General features: G+C 39.4%; 1 protein-coding gene across 1 annotated transcript in view; it reads right to left on the bottom strand.

Moving 5' to 3' along the window:
- SGIP1 (SH3GL interacting endocytic adaptor 1) overlaps positions 1–24,542 on the bottom strand; it is a 178,772-nt gene that overhangs the window by 12,356 nt on the left and 141,874 nt on the right. Inside the window, exons 21-22 of the mRNA XM_065409303.1 lie at positions 23,799–23,858; positions 212–323 (exon numbers count right to left, since the gene is read on the bottom strand). Coding sequence (XP_065265375.1) covers positions 212–323; positions 23,799–23,858 — 172 coding nt within the window. The remainder of the gene's footprint in view (positions 1–211; positions 324–23,798; positions 23,859–24,542) is intronic.

Below are 24,542 nucleotides of genomic sequence, written 5' to 3'. Positions count from 1 at the left end.
CAATAAAGGAGGTATTTTCCTTTGATTCACACCTATAATTTCCTTTAACATTGATGGGACTTACACACATCCAGAGGCGTTAGAGCCCTGCTAGATGTTTAAGTTGACTCATGCCCTTGGAAAGCTCTGGAAATAATGTCTAATGACCCAAACATTACATTGAAAAGATTTGTACCTGAAGTTGACTATTCCACTAGGTAGGGGTACCTACTTGTTAGGATCCGCTCCTTTGAAGTATGCATTAACAGTTTCTGTGAATGCTGCCGCTACAGGGAGGGTATCCTGTGCCCCCATCGTCAAAGGACTGGGTCCTCTAGAAGAGCCTGCAACAGAGGAAAAACTTTCACTTGTTATGTGCGTATAAAACATTATAGTTACTCAAAGCCAATTGTATCAGGGGTGGGGGAATAAAGAACCATTTACTGAAAATAAAAAGTCAAGTCTGGCATTTTGCTTTTATTTGTGAGCAGTAAAAGTCCCCTTGGTGTTCAGAATGGGACTGAATATGTTTACAGATGGTCATTTACTCTCTATATAACCAAAATAATTTAAGTTCTTTACTACGAACAGCATGTGAAAGCAGAAAAACACAGGCAGGGACACACATCTGTAGGAACTTTGATGCTTTATGAATAAGGCAGTATTTGCATGACAGTTTGTGCAGTACACTTCTGTGTTCTACAAAAGAGAGTTGGGTGATTTTTTAAACCAAAAAACTCAGTCGCCCCACAATTTACAGTAAAGCATTTGGCACCATTTTGTTTTGAAGGGATGAGGCCCAAGGCCACCTTTTCGCTTTTGTGCCTGATGGGAAGCACTAACCTATGCATCTATTCCAAGGCAGCACTGGCTCTGCAGTTCCCTTCCCTCTCCCCTCCACCCAAACCTAACTGCAACTGCTGTCTGCAACATTCTCTCCTCTATAGGTAGCAGATAAATGTTGCTCCAAGCAGCATTCACACAGACTAAATACCTGCATGCCTTTCTGAGATGGAGGTTTGTACAGGCACTGTTTGCCTGCCCCGCTGCAGCCAGGCTCTCATAGGAACATGGCCAACAGAGGAGGGGTAACCTAGAGCAACAATGCAGGGATCCAAGCTTCCATAACAATGGGGATTCCTTTCCTTTTGGGTCTTGGAGATCTGTGGGAACATTTCAAAGAAACTCTGGCCCTGATTCAGCAAAACCGTAAGCACATATTTAAAGTCCTATTGAAGACATTAAATAGGAATATGCTTTAGTGTTTTGCTGAACTGGGGCCTTTGACATTCACCTCAGGGAATTTCCAGCCCCTCCCCCACATAGGCACATCTGTAGGAGGATACAAGTTGGCCTGGGTGATTTGTGAACCTTTCAGCATGGCTAAGCCCACTTACAAGCAAGACTAGTGTAAATTATGGTTTCAGATGGAACCCACGCGAAGTTCTGAATTCAACCTGGAATCAGACAAAACTTGGCAGTTCAGGTTGAGTTTTGGGTTTAAATTAAATTCTGAGTGAAACTCAGGGATGCAAACCCACAGCAATTAATTCAGGAGAGTCATATAATTAGAAGAAATGAGGATTTCAGTGACTAATGTACCAAGAGATTTGCTCCAATCATGCACTGCATGTTCTGTAATGGAGATTCTATGCAGCTGCCACCAGGCATACTCACATGAACACTAAAATAACTAACCCCTGGGTGTTTGCAGCCATTGATTTTTCCTTTCCTGGCAATGAGCTTGCTTCTAGGTAAGAAATCCTAAATTAGCACCAAAGGGGTAAAAGCTGAATAAAGTCATGTTAGGGGAAAAGAGCAGATGAATTCAGAATTTGCATATAAATCAAAGATGGGCATGTCGGAAATTTACACACTACTTTCCACACTGACAGCTAAAGAAGGTGCCTTGTTTACTGAAAACAACAATAGAAAGGAGTATTTCCAATAACAAGTGCCTTGGGCAACAAATATTGTTTGGCAAAGATCTAGTTTCTCTCTTAATGGAAATTCTAATAGATTAGAATGACATTAATTAGTAGTCATTTACTAATGGCATGACATACTAAAGCTTTGAGACAATAATAATGAATGCCTTATACCTTTCATTCCTTCTCTGGGAATCTGAATGCATGTTCCAACCTTCAATCCGTATTGTGATAGACTATGCAAATCAATAAATTAGGGATGAGAATGGGGTTAGTGTGTGTGGGGTAGGGAATGTAGCATTGGCTTGATTTTCAAAAGGTACTGAGCCGTCACAGCTCCCATTAGTTTAATTAGAATTGGAGGTGCTCAGCACATCTCTTAAAAGCAAGCTTTGTATTTTTTTTTTAAACTAAAACCAGCCCGTTAAGTTCTCTATCCTGTCCTGGCTAAATCTCTCCCAGAAACAAAAAACAATATGGATTATTTCAAAGGTAAGGCTGTGTTTTAGAGATGGGATTTTAAAATATAGACATCAAACTATGCCTACCAAACCTCGGGGCTTTTATTTTGCAGTAGGAAGTTTGTGCACTGCTGGCATTAACATATTTTGCAAATGCAGTTCAGTTTATTCGAGCTTCCAAGGCCTTGATGCAATAAAGATTAGTGGGTTAGGTCATTCATTCACCTGCTGCAAGTGTAAATGCAGCGGAAAATCCCTGGATGTTTTCAATCCACCCATAATTTACTGAGCGAAGATACTGAGGTATAGGGATAAAGTGACAAATGGGGGCAGCACTAGATTTAAGCATCCTAGTATGGAGCAGGATTCCAGTGCCTGTCTGCCATTGAAATGCCTGTATCATCCATGTGGGACAGTTATCCTTACTGATGCATTTTGACGTAGAGTTCTTGAAGAGAGAAAGGATCAAACCCATGCAGAAGCAGCAGTAGTAAGGGAAATACAGGTCAGAGAGCTGTAGCTTTTAGATCTCCTCCCCATGAAAAGGGCCCAGAGATCTACCTATCAGTGAGAACACAAAACAGGTACAGCAAGGGATCAGCTGGTGGATTCATTACCCACCACCCTGGCTTTTCTGAATCTTAGAAATGGATACACCTCCACAGATTTATTCCAGACTTTGAACTGAAAGGCATATTCATTGTTGAGAAACATCAGAATGTTGTGACTAAAAACCAACCAAACAAAAAAAGTGGGAGAACAAAGCTGCTTCAGAACCAGGGCTGGCTCTAGGCACCAGCAAAACAAGCTGGTGCTAGGGGCGGCATGGCCGGCGCCAGAATGCCGCCCCTAAAAATGTGCCCCGGCCGCCCTAGCTCACCTCCGCTGCTGCTGCCGCTCGCGCACCGCTACTCGCCCTCCCTCCCAGGCTCTCAAGCCTGGGAGGGAGGGGGAGCAGCGGCGTGCGAATCAGCTGTTTTGCGCGCCGTGGCCGCTCGGGATCTCCCCCTCCCTCCCAGGTTTGAGAGCGGCGGCAGCAGCAGCGGAGGTGAGCTAGGGCAGCCGGGGCACATTTTTAGGGGCGGCATTCTGGCACCGGCCATGCCGCCCCTAAAAATGTGCCGCCCCAAGCACCAGCTTGTTTTGCTGGTGCCTAGAGCCGGCCCTGCCTCTCCCTCCCAGGCTCTCAAACCTGGGAGGGGGGGGGGAGATCCCGAGCGGCCGTTTCGCGCGCCGCTGCTCCCTCCCCCTCTTGAGAGCCTGGGAGGGAGGGGGAGACTCCGAGTGGCCGCGGTGCGGGCACCGCTTCTCCCCCTCCCTCCCTCCCTCCCTCCTAGGCTTGAGAGCTTGGGGGGAGGAGGCAGGGCTGGGGATTTGGGGAAGGGGCGGAGTTGAGGCGGGGCCGGGGGTGGGGTAATTAAAAAACGGGGGGGGCGGCCAAAATTGTTTTTGCTTTGGGCGGCAAAAATCCTAGAGCCGGCCCTGTTCAGAACTGGAGACTGTGGAGTGTTTGTAAGGCTCAATGCACTCGGCTATTCAATGGACTGAGTGAGGATATGGAATTTAGGAGAATGGACTATATGCTGTTCTCCTCTGGAGCTTTCTTTCCCCTTGTAGGAACAATTTGAGAGTCTGAGTCTATCCTTCTTGAAGAAAAGGTGTGTGAAAAGTTTTCAAGGATCTATCAACTGCTTTTAAAATATCATTCATTGTCATATCTAGTCCAGACCCTCTATATAAGCAAACACATTTATACCTTCATTGTATCTTTTGATTGTCCTTGGATCTGGATATGAGCAGGGGTTTCCATCATGACCACATTTCTCTCAAACATTTATGATTGAACCCATTTTTTTAAATATGGGTTTGATCATTATATATTTATATGACACCATTCCCCACAAATTTGGATCTTTATGCAAATCTGACAGTACAACCTGGATCAGAATAGTATAGTAACTGCGATTAGCATTAAAGGAATAATTAAGTAAATTTTGGATGAAACATCAGATATCTAAGTTTAGACAACATATATTCAACAAGAAAATATTAAGACATTTTAGACATTCCCCTCTTTCTCATACCCTGTACCTAAGGCATACCACTAGGTAGCTAAATAACACGCACAAATGACCGTTGCTTATTTTGATTGCTGGAATTTTCCCTTTTAATTTCGAATGTAGCTTAAAAGTGTGTAAAAATTAAGATAGCCAGGCATCTCCTCTTCGACTGGACTTCTGAAGAGGCTCAAGAAAGTGGGTTATTTCAGCAAAGGTCTGAAATAAAAGATGTTCAATAAATTTGCACCAGATCAACTTGTTTCAGTCTATAGGACAAGCAGAATAGACATTTGGATAATTGGCCCACTTTTTGTTAATCACACATACATACACATGCACGGTGCAGAAGGACGCATCGAACACACATCTGAATAAGATGCTTTTAGGATGAGGGCAGAAAACAAGTGCATTCACAGTTTAATGCAAAGGTACTAGAAGCTCCTTAAATGAGTTTGCCCAAAATTCAGAGACCCACCTTGTAAACCTGAGTCCACAATTAGGCCTAAGTAAAAATCCCCATTTTTTCCCTTCTGGACAAGCTAATTCATCCCTAAAAGCAAATATATTCACAAGTATTCAACAAAAGATTGGATTTCCGAAGCAGACATCATACTGAACTACAGAGCGGCTTTTTCCAATGCAGTGTGAAGACTGCATGATTGTGTGATAACGTGCTATCTACTAGAATAGCAACCGATGCAGAAAATGATTGCTGTGCAGATTAAACAAGCCCTCTTGCACTCTCACACAAACTTCACTTCTGCACCTTCATTCCAAATTCCATGCTGCCACATTCTACCGATGTGCTACTGAAGTCAACAGATGTATTGTATCTGTCCAGACATCCCTAATACGAGCCCAGCAGGTAACAGACCTGATGAAATCCCTGCAGCTAGAGCCAGAGAAAAAAAAGTCTGATCAACAGCAGCTAGATCTTTAAAGCTTAAACCTTTCTTGGTCATGAGGAAATATTCCCTAGTTTTCAGCATTCTGCAGACCCAAACGCTATTTTGAGCCTGTGACTGCAGAATTCATTTTAAAGGCAAATATTTTATTTCTGCTTAAGTAATTTTGTGGGAGGCATCTCCAGCTTCCCTACACTATCACACACACATCTCCAACTTGGCAACTCTGCACTGAGCAGCATTTTGGAACAGAAGGTTACGGGTGAATGTATGAGACCCCATCCTTATCATAGAGAGTAGCTAGCTCTGGAAAGCAGATGGGCTGACATCATAAGATCCCTTGTACCTGAAGGAAGGAATGTCTACTAACAGCATTTTCCTTTCATAGACAGTACAGGATTTGAAACAAAGAATGAACAATAAAAAGATCTTCTAAAATACCCAGATACCTAGGAAGAGAGAGAACTAGGCATTGCATCAATCCAAATCATCCTAGGCAAGTATCTGTTATGACATTTACAAAGGCAGCACAGAGAGTTATTTGTGCTCATGTGAAACAATTAGAATAGGGATGAAACAAGTAGAATAATGGGATACTGAAGGGCTGCAATATGATGAAGAGTTTCACTTACATTTGGCGGAAACCACATCCATGTATTATGATAAATACAGAACTACGATAGCACTTAATTTCCTATTTCCAAAATCTTAGTTTTCAACCAGTAGAAATTATTTAATATCTCTGCATATCTAATTTTAAATCCCTTATTATTTATTCCAACTTCCAAAGCACAGCTTTTATTGTAAACATGTTCCATAATGTAAAAAATCAAAGTTCTGTTGGAGGAAGAAATGAGACTAATAAAAAGATTTTTGCATTGATACTACAGCTGAAGAACTGAACTTCTTGGAAGTGAAATTCTGATATCTTTAGAATAGCTTTGGACGTGTATAAAATGATAAAGTAGGATAAAAGCAGATTATCTTTGACTTTAAGTACAAATGATGCTTTGTGAATTTGAGAGTAATGGCTACACATTTCTACGTTTGGATCTTCAGCAGTCCCTAAATATAAAAATGATGTAACACTAGTCTTTGACTGATGTGTGTTGGTGAACTTGGTGCATTCTCTACTAATTTTCAAAACCAGTTCAGCAGGAGTATCCACAATACAATTTTCCCCAGACTTCCCCAGCTAATGTGCCTGAAGTCTGGCTTGAAATGATCATCATCTAAAATCAACAGGGTTTAATTTCCGTGCCCATTCAGTCTTTGTCCTCTTAGCTAAAACTAAGTACAGAAATGCCAATTAAGATACAGTTCTTGTGATATGGACAACTGCCCACCAGGAACTGGACTGAGACCACCAACTCATTTCACATAGCCCAGTGAACAGCCATCAGTTGGCAACAACTTTCAGTCACAGAGCAAGGTGAATGAATGTTGTAAACAATTATGAATATTCAGTCACATTTTAAAATGAATTTATTGGATTGTTATCACATCTCCTTTTGTGTTCATCTTCTGTGATTATTTGAGTGGATGAGTTTACCGGCAGGAATGTTCATTGAAACAAAACTCTCAGTGAATTGGGGAGAATATTTGTGGAAAGCAAATAGTGAATTCATTAATATGAATAGTCACTAGGAGTTAACCTCATACAACCAGGTAACAGAAATACACCCCGTGATCTTTGTGTCCAAACAAAACTAAACATTTTTAATATTCACAGTCAGACACTTGCAGCAAATGAGCTACAGATTTAGAATTCTGTGAATAATTTGAATACAATTCAGACAATTGTAAGCTTTTCACAGACAATTCATAAACAAAAAAGAGGCAAAGTTAATCAAATATCTGATTCACTGAAAATTATTAGCCCTGCTCTATACACTAGTGTCTTGTACTGGACTCAAACTGGTGGCATATTAGTGAAAAGCTACACAGAGCTCATTATTTCAGACAGAATCAAACTATAAAATTCAGACCTGGCATGAGGAGACCTTAGAGTTCAGGGGTGTACAGAACCAGGATTTTGGTTTGGTCAGGATGGGGATAGAAGATTAGATTTCAGCTCCACAACATTTCTTTCTTTTTTTTCTTCTCGTCCTGCATCCTCAGGAACATAGAGCATCCACCAGTTTATGCCACTTTTCAGTCTTGTGCTAGTCTGTTCAGGTTTCTGAGTGCCCTGCTGATGGATTTGCCTTCTTTCGCTACTGTTTTGCATAATGTTTTTCTATGTTTCCCTCGTTTTCTCTTCCCAGGTGGTGTTTATGTTATCACTTCCTGTGGAAGTTGTATTGGGGGCATCCTTAAAGTGTGTCCAAAATGTGTTTGTTGTCTTCTTACACCATATTTGATGCTTTAGATTGCTTTGCTCTACTTAGAATATCTGGTGTTGCAAGATACTCTTTCCAATGGACTCTGAAGATCTTCTACAGGTATTTACATTGGAATGAGTTGATCTTCTTATCAATTTCCATGACTCTGCTCCATAAAGGAGGACAGGCCTGATGTTAGTGTTAAAAATTTGTATTTTTGTGTCAGTGCCATCATGCTGCCTTTCCAAATCTTTTCAAGTTTATGAAAGTTGTTCGATGTTTTTATATTTGTCATTTGATTTCTAGCATGGTGTCATCATAATGGGACATCTCACACCCTAGATAGGTAAAATGACTTGCTTCTTAGTATTTCTTCAGCCCCTCTAATGGTTACTTTTGCGACACTGATGTTTTACCTTCCCCTTGTTGATGAACAAACCAACTGGTTTTGCTGTACTGCCAAAAGCTGAGTCTTTTCCTCCATTAAGCGATATGTTGAACTAAGCAGGAAAATGTCATCAGCAAAACCAAGGTCATCCAATTGTGCTTTATCATTTGTCCATAAAAAAATCGATCATTTGCCGTCTGCAGTTATTTTCCTCATGACACGGTCAATGTCCGACAAAATTTGTGACATGTCTAGCGTAGGGCCATCTCTTCTTATTACCAACCCCTATGCGCACTTGTCATAAACAGATAGTTAAGGGTTAATACCTCTTTTACCTGTAAAGGGTTAAGAAGTTCACCTAGCCTAGCTGACACCTGACCAGAGGAACCAATGAGAGGACAAGATGGTTCAAAGGGAAGGAGGAAAGTTCCCTTTGTCTGTTGAGTTTCACTTTGGACCGGAGTGGGAAAGCTCCAGAATTCAGCCTCTTATTAAGTAGTGAGTATTAGTGAAGGAAATAAATAGGTTTATGTTTATTTCTTTGTAACCTGTCTTGTGCAATTAGAGGAATAGTCAAATTGGGTATTTGGGTATTTTTTTGTGTGTAACTAAGGGTTTGCCCAGGGGAACATCCTCTATGTTTGGAATCTGTCGTCTGTGAGAGTACCTGGTATGCTAATCTCTCCCAGAGGGTTTTCTTTTACCTTTCTTTTCTTTAATTAAAAGCCTTTTTCTTAATACCTGATTGATTTTTCCTTGTTTTTAGATCCAAGGGGGTTGGATCTGGATCCACCAGGAGTTGGTGGGAGAAAGGAGGGGGGATGGTTAATTTCTCCTTGTTTTAAGATCCAAGGGGTTTGAATCTGTATTCACCAGGGAATTGGTGAAGAGTCTCCCAAGGCTACCCAGGGAAGGGAACTAGCACATTGGGAGTGGTGGCAGCGGACCAGATCTAAGCTGGTAGTTAAGCTTAGAAGTTTCATGCAGGCCCCCACATTTGTACCCTAAAGTTCAGAGTGGGGAAGCAGCCTTGACAGCACTCCAGTCCACCTACAAGTTATTCTGAAATATGACCTTCTGGTCAAAACATTATTGTTAACTTTACTGACAATAGTCAACATGCTTTGATCCTTACCTTTATTCTATTAGCAGCCTGCACACTGATATAGCACTTTCTACCTCCACCCACTCTACTGCTTTTATTGTTCCCTTTTTAGAGACAGCTTTGGATAACAAAGGTACAGACAACAAACAGTGAATCAACAAAAACATTTTAATTTTAGGCAATAGTGGCTGCCAGAGGGTTGTAGAGCGTGGATGCTGTTATTTTGTTATAATTTATTTTAATGCAAACACCCAGCAGGGAACAATTCACTTGTTGTTCAAGTTGACACAGGACCCAGGATAAATCGAGAATACTAACAGAGGAACTCTTACTCTGTTTGAAATCAGAAAATTTAGCCCAGGTCCCTCAAAACTGGAGCAGTGACAACAGCAGCAAGTGTGGGTTTGTAAAACCTCATATAAGAATAATAGCCAGGTGGGTGCAAACGTCCCCACCATATTTATACAAATATGACACACATTTGAAAAATATTATCAGGCATCAGAATCAGAAACATCAAAAATATCTTGACAGGAAAAGAAGGACTAAGGCTCTTTAGCCACCAAGAAGCAGAAGCTATTGTGCAATTGTTATCCCTTGAAGAAAAACAATCTGCACTTGGGAAGCAACATCATTAATGGCATAAGGATTTTTTGAGTAATTTATCTGGCCATCTATTTAGTAATTCAATTACTAATCACAAACCATCAGTGATCAACCACACCAAAAATTAAATAGGAGTAAGGTTTTCCACGTTTTTAAGACTTCGGCGCTGAGGGTTTACATACATACAATGGAAACTAGTGTGTGTTCATTTGTTAGACAATGGGTTAAGTAGCATGTAGATTCTGCTCATAGGCAACAGATCCTAGAGGCATTAGTAAATTGCAGGAGGAGATTATACAATCCCATACTATTATTAATGAGAACTGCTTTCCACATAAACTCTGCTATAGGAGTCTCTGACATTTACTTGAGCAGAATGAACAATAGTCAGGATAGTTGGGGAACAATGTACTCAGAGGATGTTCTTCCTAGTATGGTTAGAAGAACCACGAGTGGCTTTGTCTATCTAAAGGAATCTAAGTGAGTCACACCATGCCATAGGTAAATCCAGGTTGCATAAAGCATGTGTGTGTTTCTTTTATGGACAGGAGGGATATTTTGGTCCTCCTCCACTGATAATCAACCAACTGTTGGCATACCTCAGTTGTTCCAGGTTATATATTCCATTCTGTATACATCTATAAGAGACTACAGAGTGGAGACCTATATAATTACCTTAATAGGTAGATAATGTACATCTTTTCTTTTTCTAAACTTTATTCTCCAGACAAGATGCATTTTCCTTAAAGGTGAAACAAAGCCTTTTAGCTGCCAAGTTTTCTCTCCCTGAACTCAGGGACCTCATCAACTGTAGCTGGAGGCACAGAGAATCCTTAAATGGGTCTTGTCACAAGTCACTTATCACAAAATAGTTGGAAACATTTTCCTCGTTTAGGGGCTCAATCCTGCAATCCCTTATGTATATGAATTGTCCCTTCAAAAGAATACTGCTCGTTCCTGTTACTATTTTCAGGATTGGGCCCCCAACAGTGTTTCCAAACATTTGGTTTAAAAATCAGGGGTGGACTGAGCAGGCAAGCCCAGATTTTAAAAAAATGTAGGCATTGCTGTACTCAGTGTTGCAACACCTAACTGATTTAGGAGCCTAAATCACATTTTCAAAAATGGTTTAGGCAGTTAAGAGCTTAAATCCCATTGACTGGATCTGAATTGGGCTAGGGTCTGAAACCAAATCAGAATGAGGAATCAGGTTTGATGGTGCCAAAATCTCATGAGGTGTTTTCCCAAGATTTCAGGCAACCTCATGAGATTTCCACACAGTTTTATGAGTTTATGAGACTTCACTCATCTTGAAGAGTGAAAGTCACATAAAAATCAGCTCCTCTCATATTTCCACAATTATCAGCACAATACTCTTCATGTAACAGTCCCCTTTTGAATTCAGGAACAAGAAAATAAGTTCCATCATATTTTAGATTCAACTTTGAAACAAAATCACAGGATGGGTTTAGGATTCAAGGTTCTTGTTTTGGATTATTTTAAAAATTACTACTTTATATACAAATCTATAAGATTTTTCTGTTAATGATTTGAGATACCTAACAGCTTTTATGTAAGAAGGTTCAAGTTTAATGATGCTCAAACTTATTTTTTAAGCACTAACAGTAGTCATGCACTCATGTACTGGGGGCTATGGGGAAGGCCTAGCTAATATATGTACTGTGGCATCCCTTCCAGAGATTTTAATTGTTGCTTCAAGGTCCATATTTTATAAACTTTTCATTTTGGCAGGATGATCTGACAATGAAGATGAAAAACCTCCATTTTTAGGAGTTTATAGCATTACATTCAATTTCTTTTCATAGATTCCAAGGCAAGAAGGGACCACTGTGATCTAATCTAGTACAACAGAGGCCCTAGAACTTCCCCAAAATAGTTCTTAGAATATATCTTTTAGAAAACCATCCAAAATTGATTGAAAAATTGTTGGCGATGGAGAATACTCCATGACACTTGGTAAATGGCTAATTACTCTCACTGTTAAAAATTATGACTTATTTCCCGTCCGAATTTGGTTAGATTCAACTTCCAAACATTGGATAGTGTTATATTTTTCGCTGGTAGGTTGAAGAGCCCGTTACCCATGTAGACACTTATAGACTGCAATCAAGTCACTCCTTAACCTTTTCTTTGTTAAGCTAAACAGATTGAGCTCCTTGAGTCAATCACTGTAAAGCGTCTTTCTAATCTTGTAATCATTCCCATGGCTCTGAACCCCCTCCAATTTATCAACATCCTGTTTGAATTGTGGGCACCAGAACTGGACACAGTATTCCAACAGGAGTCGCATGAGTGCCAATGCAGAGGTAAAATAATCTCTCTGCCCCAACTTGAGATTCCCCTGTTTATACATCCCAGGATCACATTAGATCTTTTGGACATAGCATCACATTGGGAGCTTATGTTCAGCTGATTATCCAGGATGACCCCCAAATCTTTTTCAGTCACTGCTTTTGAGGATGGAGTCCCCCATCCTGTAAGCATGGCCTATGTTCTTTTTTCCTAGATGTATACATTTCGCTATATTAAAACACATATTGTTTGCTTGCGCCCAGCTTACTTAAGCAATCCAGACAGATCGCTCTGAATCAGTAACTTGTCCTCTTCATTATTTACCACTCCACCAATTTTTTGTCATCTGCAAACTTTATCAGTGATGATTTTATGTTTTCTTCCAGTTCATTGATAAGAATGTTAAATAGCATAGGGCTAAGAATCAATCCCTGTGGGTCCCCCAGTGGAAACACCCGCTTGATGATGATTCTCCATTTACAGTTACATTTTGAGACCTATCAGTTAGATAGTTTTTAATCCATTTAATGTGTGTCATGTTAATTTTATTTATTCTATTTTTTAAATAAAAATGTTGCATGGTACCAAGTCAAATGCCTTCCAGTATATTATGTCAACAATACAGTATTTTAGCTTTATCAACCAAACTTGGAATCTCATCAAAAAAAGATATCCAGATAAGTTTGACAGGATTTATTTTCCATAAACTCATGTTGATTTGCATTCATTACATTACCCTCCCTTAAATCCTTATTAACTGAGTCCTGTTTCAGACGCTCCATTATCTTGCCCGGAATGAATGTTGGGCTGACTTGATTATCTGGGTCATCCTGTTTGCCCTTTTAAAAAGTTAATATTAGCTTTCTTACAGTCTTTTGGAACATCACCAGTGCTCCAAAACTTATTGAAAATCAACACTAAGGTCCAGCCAGCTCCTCTAAAATTCTTGGATGCAAGTTATCTGGACCTGGTGATTTAAAAAATGTCTACCTTTAGTAGCTTATGTTTAATATCCTCCAGAGAGACTAGTGGAATGGAAAGAGTGCTGTCATCACCATATGATAATGTAGGAGCAGGATTTTATAATTGTACTATGAGAATTAATGTATGATTTGATTTCATCCTGCCAGCCACCCTTTTTGAATAACAGAAAGGAATGACAGACCAGAACAATCCTTATGACTGATTATGGTCACCCTTTTGTTTTAGGATAAGTTATAATGTCTACTATGGTTTCCTATATGTATTACAAATTAGGCACTCTAGTTAAATATACATTTCTTTGTTTTAAGGTTTTAGTAAGTAAGAGACAGGATCTTGTATTGTATCTATGTTAAGGAGATTAGAGGAATGTTAAGGGCCTGAAGCCCCAATGTGAATTGTTTTCGTTATAAGATTTAGCAAGGCTTGATTTAAAATGTATTCTGCTGAATATAAAATACTGCTGTCTGTATACCTTTGAAGGTTTCTGTAAGAGATTGTGTGAATGAGGAATGCATGCATCAGGAAAAGATAAGGTGTGAAAGCCATCACAAATGTCCAGATGGTCAAGAAAAAGTGAGAGACTTGAAAAAACCAGGAGACAATCAGAAAACATCCATTGTATCCGATGCTAAACATTCTTGACGACCTCAGAGGTGAGGCAGGCACCCCCGAAGGCGAGACAACAAATAGAAGATAACGATGGGAAGCCCAACAATAACCATCAAATGATAACAGCAGAAAACCCCAAGATTAACACCACTTAAGGACTAATGATTACAGGATGACATTGCAAAATGCATGGACTCAAATGGGAATTTACAACTATAAAGCTGGGGTTTTTTGCCATGGAACTCTGGGTTCATGCAAAGCCTGCAAAGCTTCGGAGCATCGGATTGCGACCGACAGAGCCAACTGGCCATTAGATTGACTTGGAGCTACAACAAACTGGTAACTATAAACATCAACTGGCAGGAGTGTGTGTGAGACTGTGTGTGACTAAAAAGCATATGCTAACTGTTGTATTTTCAATAAATGCGGCGTATTTGCCTTCTCCTCTATAAAAGCTCCTGTGTGCTTTGTATAGCATAACAATGAGACTATATTATCTGTTTTTTCCCAGATACAGAACAGAAACATTTATTGTACACTTCTGCCCTTTCTGCATTATCATTGATAGTTCTACCATTTTCATCTAGTAATGGACCAACAATATTGTCAGGATTATTTTTGTTTTTAATATATTTAAAAATCTCCTTATTGTCCTTAACTGCTGGCTATAGATTTCTCTTTTGTCCCTTGGCTTTCCTTATCAATTCATTGAGAAGCAGCATAGCAATTGAACCTATGCATATTACATTAAATGACTTAGATAGGGTAGATTAGTCATTGCACAGAGAATATCAAGTGAAATACCATAATGAGAGATTGCCTTATTTTGGACCAGCATTTGGGTCATTGACATTTATTAATCTAGGCAAATTTTAAAAAAATAATGGATTAAGAAACAGTATAAATCTAATCTATATAGCAGCAAATGTAGCCTGTGAATTTTGCAAGTTCAGTGCCTCCTTTAATTCTCTTAATATGATTTAACCATTTAATTTTATCAAACACCCATCTATTGTACTAAATAACAGTGTACTTTTTAATTTTATTGCTATAAATTCAAGGAGGACAAAAAGTACCTGTTTTTAAATGCATGCTGCACCTTCCCCAATTAAAATCCTCCATTGTGAATGATGAATAACTGCTATTTTTTAAAAACAATCTAGTCTATTTTTTTCCCTTTAACATAGAGGTATCCAACATCTTTGTTAATTTTTAGATTTTTTTTAATATACTATTTTTTGCACTGATGATGATTCAAACATTCATTTGGTCACGTCTGTATCAGAACTGCATTTTTATTTATTGCCTTTTGTGGCTGAATTGCTTCAGCTTACTGCCCAAATTATAAAACTCTGCCCATGTTACCATGCTACATTTTCAGTAATCTATGGAATACATGGTAATTTACAAAGGAAAATTAGTGATGTAAATCATATTAAGCACCATCAGTTTGGTAGATCAATTTCCAATCTCTTGAAACAACTTGCCAGGTTATCCAATCGCTTTTTTAAAAATCCTGAACTTGAGTGTAACTCTAGAATTTAATGCATCTCTAACCATCCCTTGGGGACGCAGAGGAAATGATGCATCTGGGTTTTTAGGCCAGGTTAAACTAGGTTTTGTATTAGAAAAAGCCAAATCTGGTCTTTTGCCAATTGTCTTATCCAACCGATGCAATCCATTTTAACATTCCTCCTCTTTTCCTGTTTTGATGCCATACTTCATATGTGGAAGTGATAAAAAATTATTTAAATATACCGCTTCCTAGAATGAAACCATGTTAGACTGATGACAGTATGGCAGGCACCACAAAACAAGCACTTACCATGCTATGGTATTTGATTTTAATCACAGTATCAGTGATAGATGCTGTCGGAGAATAACAGAGTTTTTTTTGCTTCCACAATGCTATACATATTAGCATAAAATGCTGCCAGTAGTAAATGTTGCTTTAAAAAAATGTTGGTGTATATCTGCAATTTAGCATGCCAGTTTCATAACAAAACTGTATTACAAACTTTCTGTAGCACTCAGGGAGAAGTAAGCATTGAAAAACTACAGCTGGTCTAACTAGCTTGGATAATAAATAATAAAACTTTGCACTTACACAACATGGCACCTTTCATCTAAGCATCTGTTGTGATAATTGGACCAACAAATTTACCTAATTGTGAGCTCAATTGTAAAAAATGAGCACCAGTTTATAAAGTATAACAACACAATTCGATGGATAAAGGAACACAGAAAGACTGAATTAGTCCAACCAAAATGGCCTACTGATGTAACTCAAGGACTGTGTTAAGATCATGGTAAACAAGGAAAGTGTGGGACTGGAAATTAATGAACCAAAACTGGTGTGTTAGAAATCAGGCCTAATTGGTGGACAAACTAACAAGGGGACAGACTATTACACCCATCACTACCTTTTGGGGTTCTTAAAAAAAAAAAAAAAGGGAGAGTTGGAGGGGGGAAAATACGGATGGACAGAGGCTATCATGATACTGGTAGACTGAAAGAAGGGGAAGGAGTGAGCTTCACCCCCAACATCTCCTGAGACCCTGGACCTTCTTCATCCTAATCCTGAGAGATGTCTTGACCAGACCAGGCCAGAGTGGGAACCAGATGGCACTGCTGCTTTCACCAGCTCAATCCCAAACACTATCTGGATGTGAGACTTTGTCTCTTCCTTCCCTAGTTCTTATCTCTCTTGTTTTCTTCTGTCTAATAAGAGTAGAGATTAGCTGGCCCAAACTGTTTTTGTTTGTTTGGGTTTTTCTGGGGGGGACATTGCTGTAAGCCTGTGAACAGGAAAGGCAGCTAAAAGCAATGTCTTGAATAGCCCGATACCAGCACAAGTTTGCCAGGTCTCAGACTGGCTGATCAGACTGTGTGCACGGTCTGGGTTTTTCCAGACGCAAGGCTGCAAGTGAGAGTGAACACCAGAGACAGAAGCTGCATTTTCTATCTTTGTTGTTCTTTTCTTTCCCCTTTTCGATGTTTTGTCTTATTTAGTCTTCTAGGAAACAGGACTGGACTTTAACAACAGCAACAGCACATCTCCAGCCCAGCTCAACTAACTTTTCTCTTTTCCCCAAAAGGACCATCTTTACTGTCATCTGAGAGACTGTCAGACCAGGTTCCCCCCTCCAAACATTCTCTCCAGCTAAAGGAACAAGGGATGCTGTTAAAATAAAAGTCTGATTTAATACTTTACATTTCAAATGCTTTAACTCTTTTCCCTTCTTTTCTGTATTTTTAATAAAGGGTCACAAATATTTTAGTGGTGTGTTTCCCATGGAACTAAGCAGGCTAAAGTCCCTATATACCAAACCCCGAAACTTGTTTAACACCCTTTACTGTTGGACAGTGACAGGGTCATATTAACACCTTTGACTTTTGGGGCCCATATATTCAATTTAAATTGATATAACAGACCTCCAAGCACTTTACAAACATTAATGAGTTAACTACCTCACAGAAGTGTTCTGAGAGTTAACTATTGTTATTTCCCTTTCTACGATAAGGAAACTGATGCTCAGATGAGTAGGCCAAGGTCACACAAGAAATCCATGACATAGGGAGAAACAGAACCGAGATGTCCCAACACCAATTCCTGAGCCTTAATCAGAAGGCTCTATTCCTAATTTAGTCGACACTCATCCAATGAGTATACCAGCACCATACAAGTTCCAAAGAAATCATACATGTTTCTCCCTCCCTCTCTCTGTTCCCCTAGTCTTGTCTAGACTAGCAAAAAGAAGCACTCAAACCTTCAACAACTGTAACTTTGGTAGCAACATTGTAAGTGGTAGAGAAAATAGGTTTTCATGACACATAGGCAAGAATGACTGAGCTGCACCACTGTTTGCAATTGCTGGAATACTGGAATATATAATTTTGAATAAATCCGGTCCCCAAACAGGGTAGTTCAATATAGTCAACTCTGAACAAACATTGAGATGGCATAACATCAGAACAAAATCATGCAGAACCCTTTCATATAGCATCTGATTCCCAAATCTACAGCAGCTGACTTCATCTTTAGCAAGAAATCCATTTTTCTGGTGTATCATTCACTGAGTTAATAGTGCTAACAAATTCCAAATGCTATAGATCTCCTTTTATACCATTATAGAACAACTCATAGGTCAAATCCAAAAATAAATCTGGACTCCAAAACTTAGGGATAGATAAAGTAATATTGCAAAATTAGAGCTGTAATGTGTGGAAGTGCAATTGCTTTATTCAATTGTATTAATTTTGAACTACCTATATTATTGTCTCACCACTTTTCCAGCAGGTACTCATCAAGATATACAAAAAGGTCCAGATTACCCAGTGGGGATCTGCATGTAGAATGGGGGTGGGGTGAACAAGGGTGGGTCAGCTGTCGCTGAGACATTGCCACCCTACTAGTTTGAGAGGGAGTGAATCAAGGACTGGGGGATGGGTATACCATGTGTACATGGTTCTCCTATTGACAACCAGCAGAGAACCTCTGGAAAAATACAATACTGCCTAAGGTAGTACCATCATATCTACAAAGCCCCTCCATCCATCCACCAACACCCTCTCTTTGAGGAAGAGGATTGCTGATAGGAAAATGAATAAGAGTCGAGGAGACAGAGCAGAATCATAGGGCCTACATGCTGAAGGCCTTCTGAGGATATCTGGGGAACCAAAGCACATGTCTGTCTCACACAGATTGAGCAAGCCAACTCTGTTTAACGTCAGTGGACCCAATACCTCACTTGCTTTCACAAGCCACAATGAGTATAGGTCCACCTCACAGGCCACAGACTATGGTTCCCCTCAGCCCATTCAGAACCAAGGTGAGGAAATCTGCCAAAGCACTCCAGAGAAGAAATCCCAATTGTCTCTTCCAGACATAAGTCCCCCCGAAATCAAGCTCTATGACCGGGCGACATCTAGTTTTGTCGATGAAACAGAGGGAAAGTTCTCTCAGTAAACATGATCTGACTATTCTGAACAGAGGCAGCTGATATTTAGCAAACTGTCAACTGGTCAGAACAGCTACCTGAATAACAATGGTTGCGTGTGTATAGGATTGGTAGCAGTGCTTAACTTTTGATCCAATAGAACTCTGCCATGCTCTTCAAAATGTGAATCTTCAAGCCTGCATGTTCTCTGTCTCTATGATGGCCGATCTATTATCTCCAGATGAAATGGCCCAAGATACTTGGCTGAGTCATGTATTTTATTCTAATCTGGGGATTACTGAGCCAATTTGATGAATGTTAGAAACAATTAACTTTTGAAGAAATATGTAATTCTCTTGCATCTGCAGACATGTCTATCCAAAGGGGGAGCTATGTACAGGATTTTCTTCTTCCCTCTCTAACGTAGGAAAAAGGAACTGCATCACTGTAGTACACCTAGCCTGGTATCCTGTCTCCAACAACAGCCAATACCAAATGCTTTGAAAGAAGATGCCAGATACTCCCGTTATGAACAATTATGAAATAACCTGCCCGTAGGGAAATTTCTTCCTAAACCCTGTCAGTTAGTGGCGGTTTTAACACTCTGGCTTTAGATTTGTGTAAATGCATGGCCTTTCCATTTCACTGGCTATCCCCTTGCTTTTGTACTATTGGGGGGAAAAACAGATTATGTGGTCTCCATAAACCAATTAGGAGATTACATTGATCCACATATGTAGTTTTTTGTGACAGCAATAATATTCTTTGTTTTTACAATTTTATGTTTTTCTTTCAATGAATTTTTACAAGTTAAAGTATGTTGGAATATTATAAGAAAGCACACACAAAAATCAGATTATAAAAATTGTTGTAATACTGAAGATCAAGAATGAGAGTGGGGGGAAATGAACTAATAGGGATTAAATAAATAATGACAATGGTAGAATATACACCTTTGAACTGTGTAGTCAGTCTTCATATAAGAGAAGAGAGTAACTGTTTTATCATAGAAACCAACCAGGAAAGTCCCATCAGGCTATTGTGTCCATTCCCTTTCCCAGTACAGAACTGTTACCTAGAGTAAGAATGTCACTAAACATCAAGACTAAGAGATCAAAATTATCAAAAACCTTTTTCTGTACCATTTAGGGATGATCCGCTACAAATGTTTAATAATCAGTCTGCCCGAATTTTTACCAGTGGTCTAGTGATTGTATACTGCACTAGATCTTAGCCAAGAGGGTAACCCCGGCCCACCTTCTTGAATACTCTCTGTTCCAAGACACCCACCTTGTTTCAGAACCAGTTCGGCATTATATTGGCAACAACTTCATTAAATGAAGCCTTAGAAAAATATCTGGTAGGAGATGGAATGTGGGCACTTTACCTCAGATGAGCCACGTCAGATTATTCAAGATATTAGCAGCTCAAAGGAAATTCTTGGCAGCTATAACTCTAATCATAGAAGATGCTGAAAGCCAGCTGATGTGTGCAACAATCTAAATGCTGAGTGATGAAAGCAGATTCTAGGATTGTTTACCCATAGTAGAGTTACTACAGAAGAAACCTGAAATAGTACATACAGAAGCCAAAGAGTTTTCTGTTTGGGGAACTTTTATTAGAGGGAAAAGAAAGAGAATGCTTTTTGGCTCTGATTCAGAGGAATCAGTTATCTACAAACAAAAAAAGTAGTAAGTCCCCCAAATCACCTGGCTCCTTGATGGTGAAAAGATCTGTTCAAGAATTAGTGCATCCAGGGAAGCAGCTAGCGGGAAAGAGAGCTTCAGTAAACATAAGCACAATCATAGAAGACTTCAGATAGCAAGACGGTGATGAGACTCCTATGATTTGCCTCCTCATTATCCTTTTTTTGAGGATTCTAATTTAAGAAACAAGACTTGGCACATCTTCACTCTGGATGTCTTCTAATCCAAACACTTGGAAACAACTGTAAAATAAGATGCCAGATCTCACAGACCCACTGATACGACAACCATTGGGTTAAAGTCAATGACCAGAAGGAAAGAAATAATTCCATCACGGATTTTGTAAACCTGAAGGGAGTTTAACCTTGGCAGCTTCCAATTGATGTTCAGATGAAAAGATTGTAAGAATGATACTCCTAGTTTTAGTTAAAATCAAATTGACTTACTGAGGTTATAGAAGCACTATCCATTGTTTGCCTACCACCCTTTGCCTACCTTAGAGCTCCTGAACTGGACTCAGTCCGGGCTAGAATATGTCCACCTCTAAAATGCTGAGAGAGGACTATAACTCCTCCCAAACACTGTGTATAAGTACTATATAAATTGTAGTTTAAAACCCTGGAAATGTTGAGAAGTTAGGAATCGGATTTTATCCCTCCGTGCCCATCTCCCTGACCTACATTCTAGCTCAAGAACTAATGTTAAAATATAATCTATATACTTCCATAAACACCACTGTGACGTTGTGCAGTCTATATGGTTTTATAAAAACTTGATAATAAGTCAATATAATGTAACTGGGATAGTTTTAGAAAAATTTGACAATAAGTGAATATAATGCAACTGGGGTATGCTTTGTGCAAAAGGTCTCTTGTAAGGTATCATTACAAAGCTCATAATCTACTGAGTGTGATCATCCTATTTGTAGAAATGTACCACTCTTGTATCTAAAACTAGAAATATAAAACATAACTCTGAGGGCCTATTGTAATTATGTAAAGTGTGGGCCATTAATGATGGTTTGGAATCTTGATGACTCCCATTAACAAGGACCATTGTCTGCAGATGACTGTGTTTACCTGTGAGTCTTCCTGTATATGTGTGTGCTGGCAAGTGAGTAATGAAGTCTTGCAGTGACATGTGATCATGTCACCTGAACTGGAATTCATCTTTAACCTGGTGCTTTTCCAGTGAGGGGGGGTGGAAACCCAGAGGGACAAAGGGTTCCCGCCTTATGCAAAAGATATATAAAGGGGTGGAAGAGAACAAAGAAGGGAGAGGAGCCATCATGAAGAATCCCCTAGCTATCACCTGAGCTGGAACAAGAGCTGTACCAGGGGAAAGAATTGTGCCCAGACCTGGAAGGTGTCCAGTCTGAGAAAAACTTACTGAAGCATCTCTGAAGGTGAGATTATCTGTATTCAGTTTGATTAGGCATAGATTTGCACATTTTATTTTATTTTGCTTGGTGACTTACTTTGTTCTGTCTGTTACTACTTGGAACCACTTAAATCCTACTGTCTGTATTTAATAAAATCACTTTTTATTTAGTAATTTACTCAGAGTATGTATTAATACCTGGGGGAGCAAACAACTGTGCATATCTCTCTATCAGTGTTATAGAGGGCGAACAATCTATGAGTTTGCCCTGCATAAGCTTTATGCAGGGTAAAACGGATTTATGTGGGTTTAGACCCCATTGGGAGTTGAGCATCTGAGTGCTAAAGACAAGCACACTACTGTAAGCTGTTTTCAGGTAAACTTGCAGCTTTGGGGCAAGTGATTCAGACCCTGGGTCTGTGTTGGAGCAGACTGGAGTGTCTAATTCAGCAAGACAGGGTGCTGGAGTCCTGAGCTGGCAGGGAAAACAGAAGCAGGGGTAGTCTTGGCACATTAGGTGGCAGCTCCCAAGGGGGTTTCTGTGATCCAACCCTTCAACCACAACATAAGCTTCACATCTCTGCAGCATCATTTAAAAGCACTAAGACGGCCCTCATCCAAGTAGGCAAATAGACCATAAGACTTGTAGTACAGGTTTTACAATAAGGCTTATTGTAAAACAGGCATGACGTGTAAGCAGTAGCTGATTTTCCAATGTTAATAACTCAGCCAAAACTTTTTAAATATCAAAAAGCAGAGGAACTGGATGGCTCAGAGGATTACTCACTCCTGTTCTATTCAAATTAGCCATAGATACACCAGCTGGTTAAGTTGCTAGTGTCCTACAGTTACCACCATTTGATGGCTAATCTGCTGCCTATGGGAAAATTGATGGTCTCAGTCCAATCTCTATTAGACAGGTGCCCAATTCACTAAGCCACCATCACATTTGTCACCACATATAGTCATCTCTAATGGCAGACTAAATGCTGAATGGGCATAGAGACTCAATTACTCTTTCACTTTTTAAAGTTAGTCCCCCCCAGATCAAGCTTGAGGTCCTTAGTGGGGAGGGGCAGCTTGCACTCCTTTTGTCCATGGTGCCTATTCTCTTTATACACAGACGACTTCAGTCTCCAGTGCTGTCAACCTGGTAATTCTTATTAGCAATAAACTCACGTAAACCACCCAGACCAGTCAAGTGGACTTTTTTTCTTTTGCACACACTTAAAACTTAAAGGCCAAACAGATTGTGTTTTAATTTGTTCCCAGGATAGATGATTGCATTTTTAGCCTCAAGTGAGTTTTTAAAATTGACTTAAATAAATCTCTGAAAACCAAAATTTATAAGGGACAGATTTTACAGACTCAACTATAATACAAGAGTTGGTAAAGGTTACTTGTAATTCAAAGTGAACAGACTAATTGGACAGCTCTCTAATTCAGAAGGATAACTCAATTTTATAGACTGACTGAAAATTAATTAGATACAATGCTGGGATTATGCAGATGCTGATAAATTTTGTACAGCAGCTGTAGGGCACATTTCCTGATTTCCTACTTTTACAAAATGACGAGTAGTACCCTCAAGATAATCATATAGATGTTATTTTCACATTACTCTCCAATATACCTTAAGTGTGTCACAGGTTTTCTAGGAAGTTTAAAATGGGCAGTGTGCTAATACTAGTTAAATCACCCAGAAGAGGGTAAAGGCCAATAGAAAATAAAATAGTAATTTAGGTTTCAGTCATCACATTGTGTAGCGATACATTTAGTGTACCAAGTGGTTTGCAGAAGAGTGTAAAAAGAAGCCCTTGTTGACAGAGTCAAGTTCCTTGGCAATAGAAGTGATTTTGTTCTGTAGAATATATTCATGATTTACACAAGAATAGTCTCTTTTTGTCCTTTAAAAAAAGTAATTGAAGGGAGACAAATGTACAAATCAAATTTAAATGATCCTTGTTGAACTTGTGATATGATGTCATCTAAGTAGCCATAGCATTTTCATACAAAAAGTTAGAAGGGAACTTTTGAAGGAAACCGTAGGACTTAAATAGTAAGAGCAAAGGGGAGTAAGTTACAAGCTGGTATGCTATGTACTACTTACCTTCAAAAGTCAAATAAAACTTTCCTCTGTCAAACCAAACGAGGGAAGGCTGTTCATTCTCTGTATGGCCAGGAGTTGAAGCGGGATGGGAAAGGTTAAGGAGAGGGAGAGAGAAGGACACAGTGTGAGTCACAGAGCAGGTAACTTATCTCACTATGGGGGAGGGAAGAGGCACTGCAAGCCGTTAACGTGCAAGGAAAAGGGGGATGGTGTTTAAAACTCTGTTTTTTGGTTTAGAAAACAGAAAGCAAAAAGCAAGCTATGGAAGACTAGATGGAGGGGTGTTTTTGCCAGCTTGATAGTAGTTGCCTATGCGTGGAGTAGAAGAGGCTTCCTGTTCATGCAGGCTGGGTTAGTATATTTAACTGCACTTGTTTTGACAAACTTCGTCACTTGCATTATCCTCTTCATCTCCAGTGGTGTCTCTATGGTGCTTAAATAGGATTAGCAAACTGTATTGGGCAGGATGCTGTACTTTGCATTGTCTGTTGGTGTTAAAAATATGTTTTCGTAAAATGTATGTATTTTTTTAAATTGTATTTTAGGCCATAAAATTCCAGGTCGAGCACCTGGAGTAGAAAGTTCTAATTGAATTTTTTCCCCTTCCCACCAGAATTACCAGTTTACCTGGACTCACACCACCTTGAAAGTACCCGAGAACAAACATTATAGATATTATGTACTGTTGAAATAATTAAAAAATGTTTTTTTGAGCAGTTAAATTAATTCCTTCAATTTAAATTC

This window comes from Emys orbicularis, chromosome 8 (assembly GCF_028017835.1).
Source record: "Emys orbicularis isolate rEmyOrb1 chromosome 8, rEmyOrb1.hap1, whole genome shotgun sequence".
In the NCBI taxonomy this organism is placed as follows: Eukaryota; Metazoa; Chordata; order Testudines; family Emydidae; genus Emys; species Emys orbicularis.
This window is presented reverse-complemented; position numbering and strand designations above follow the sequence as displayed.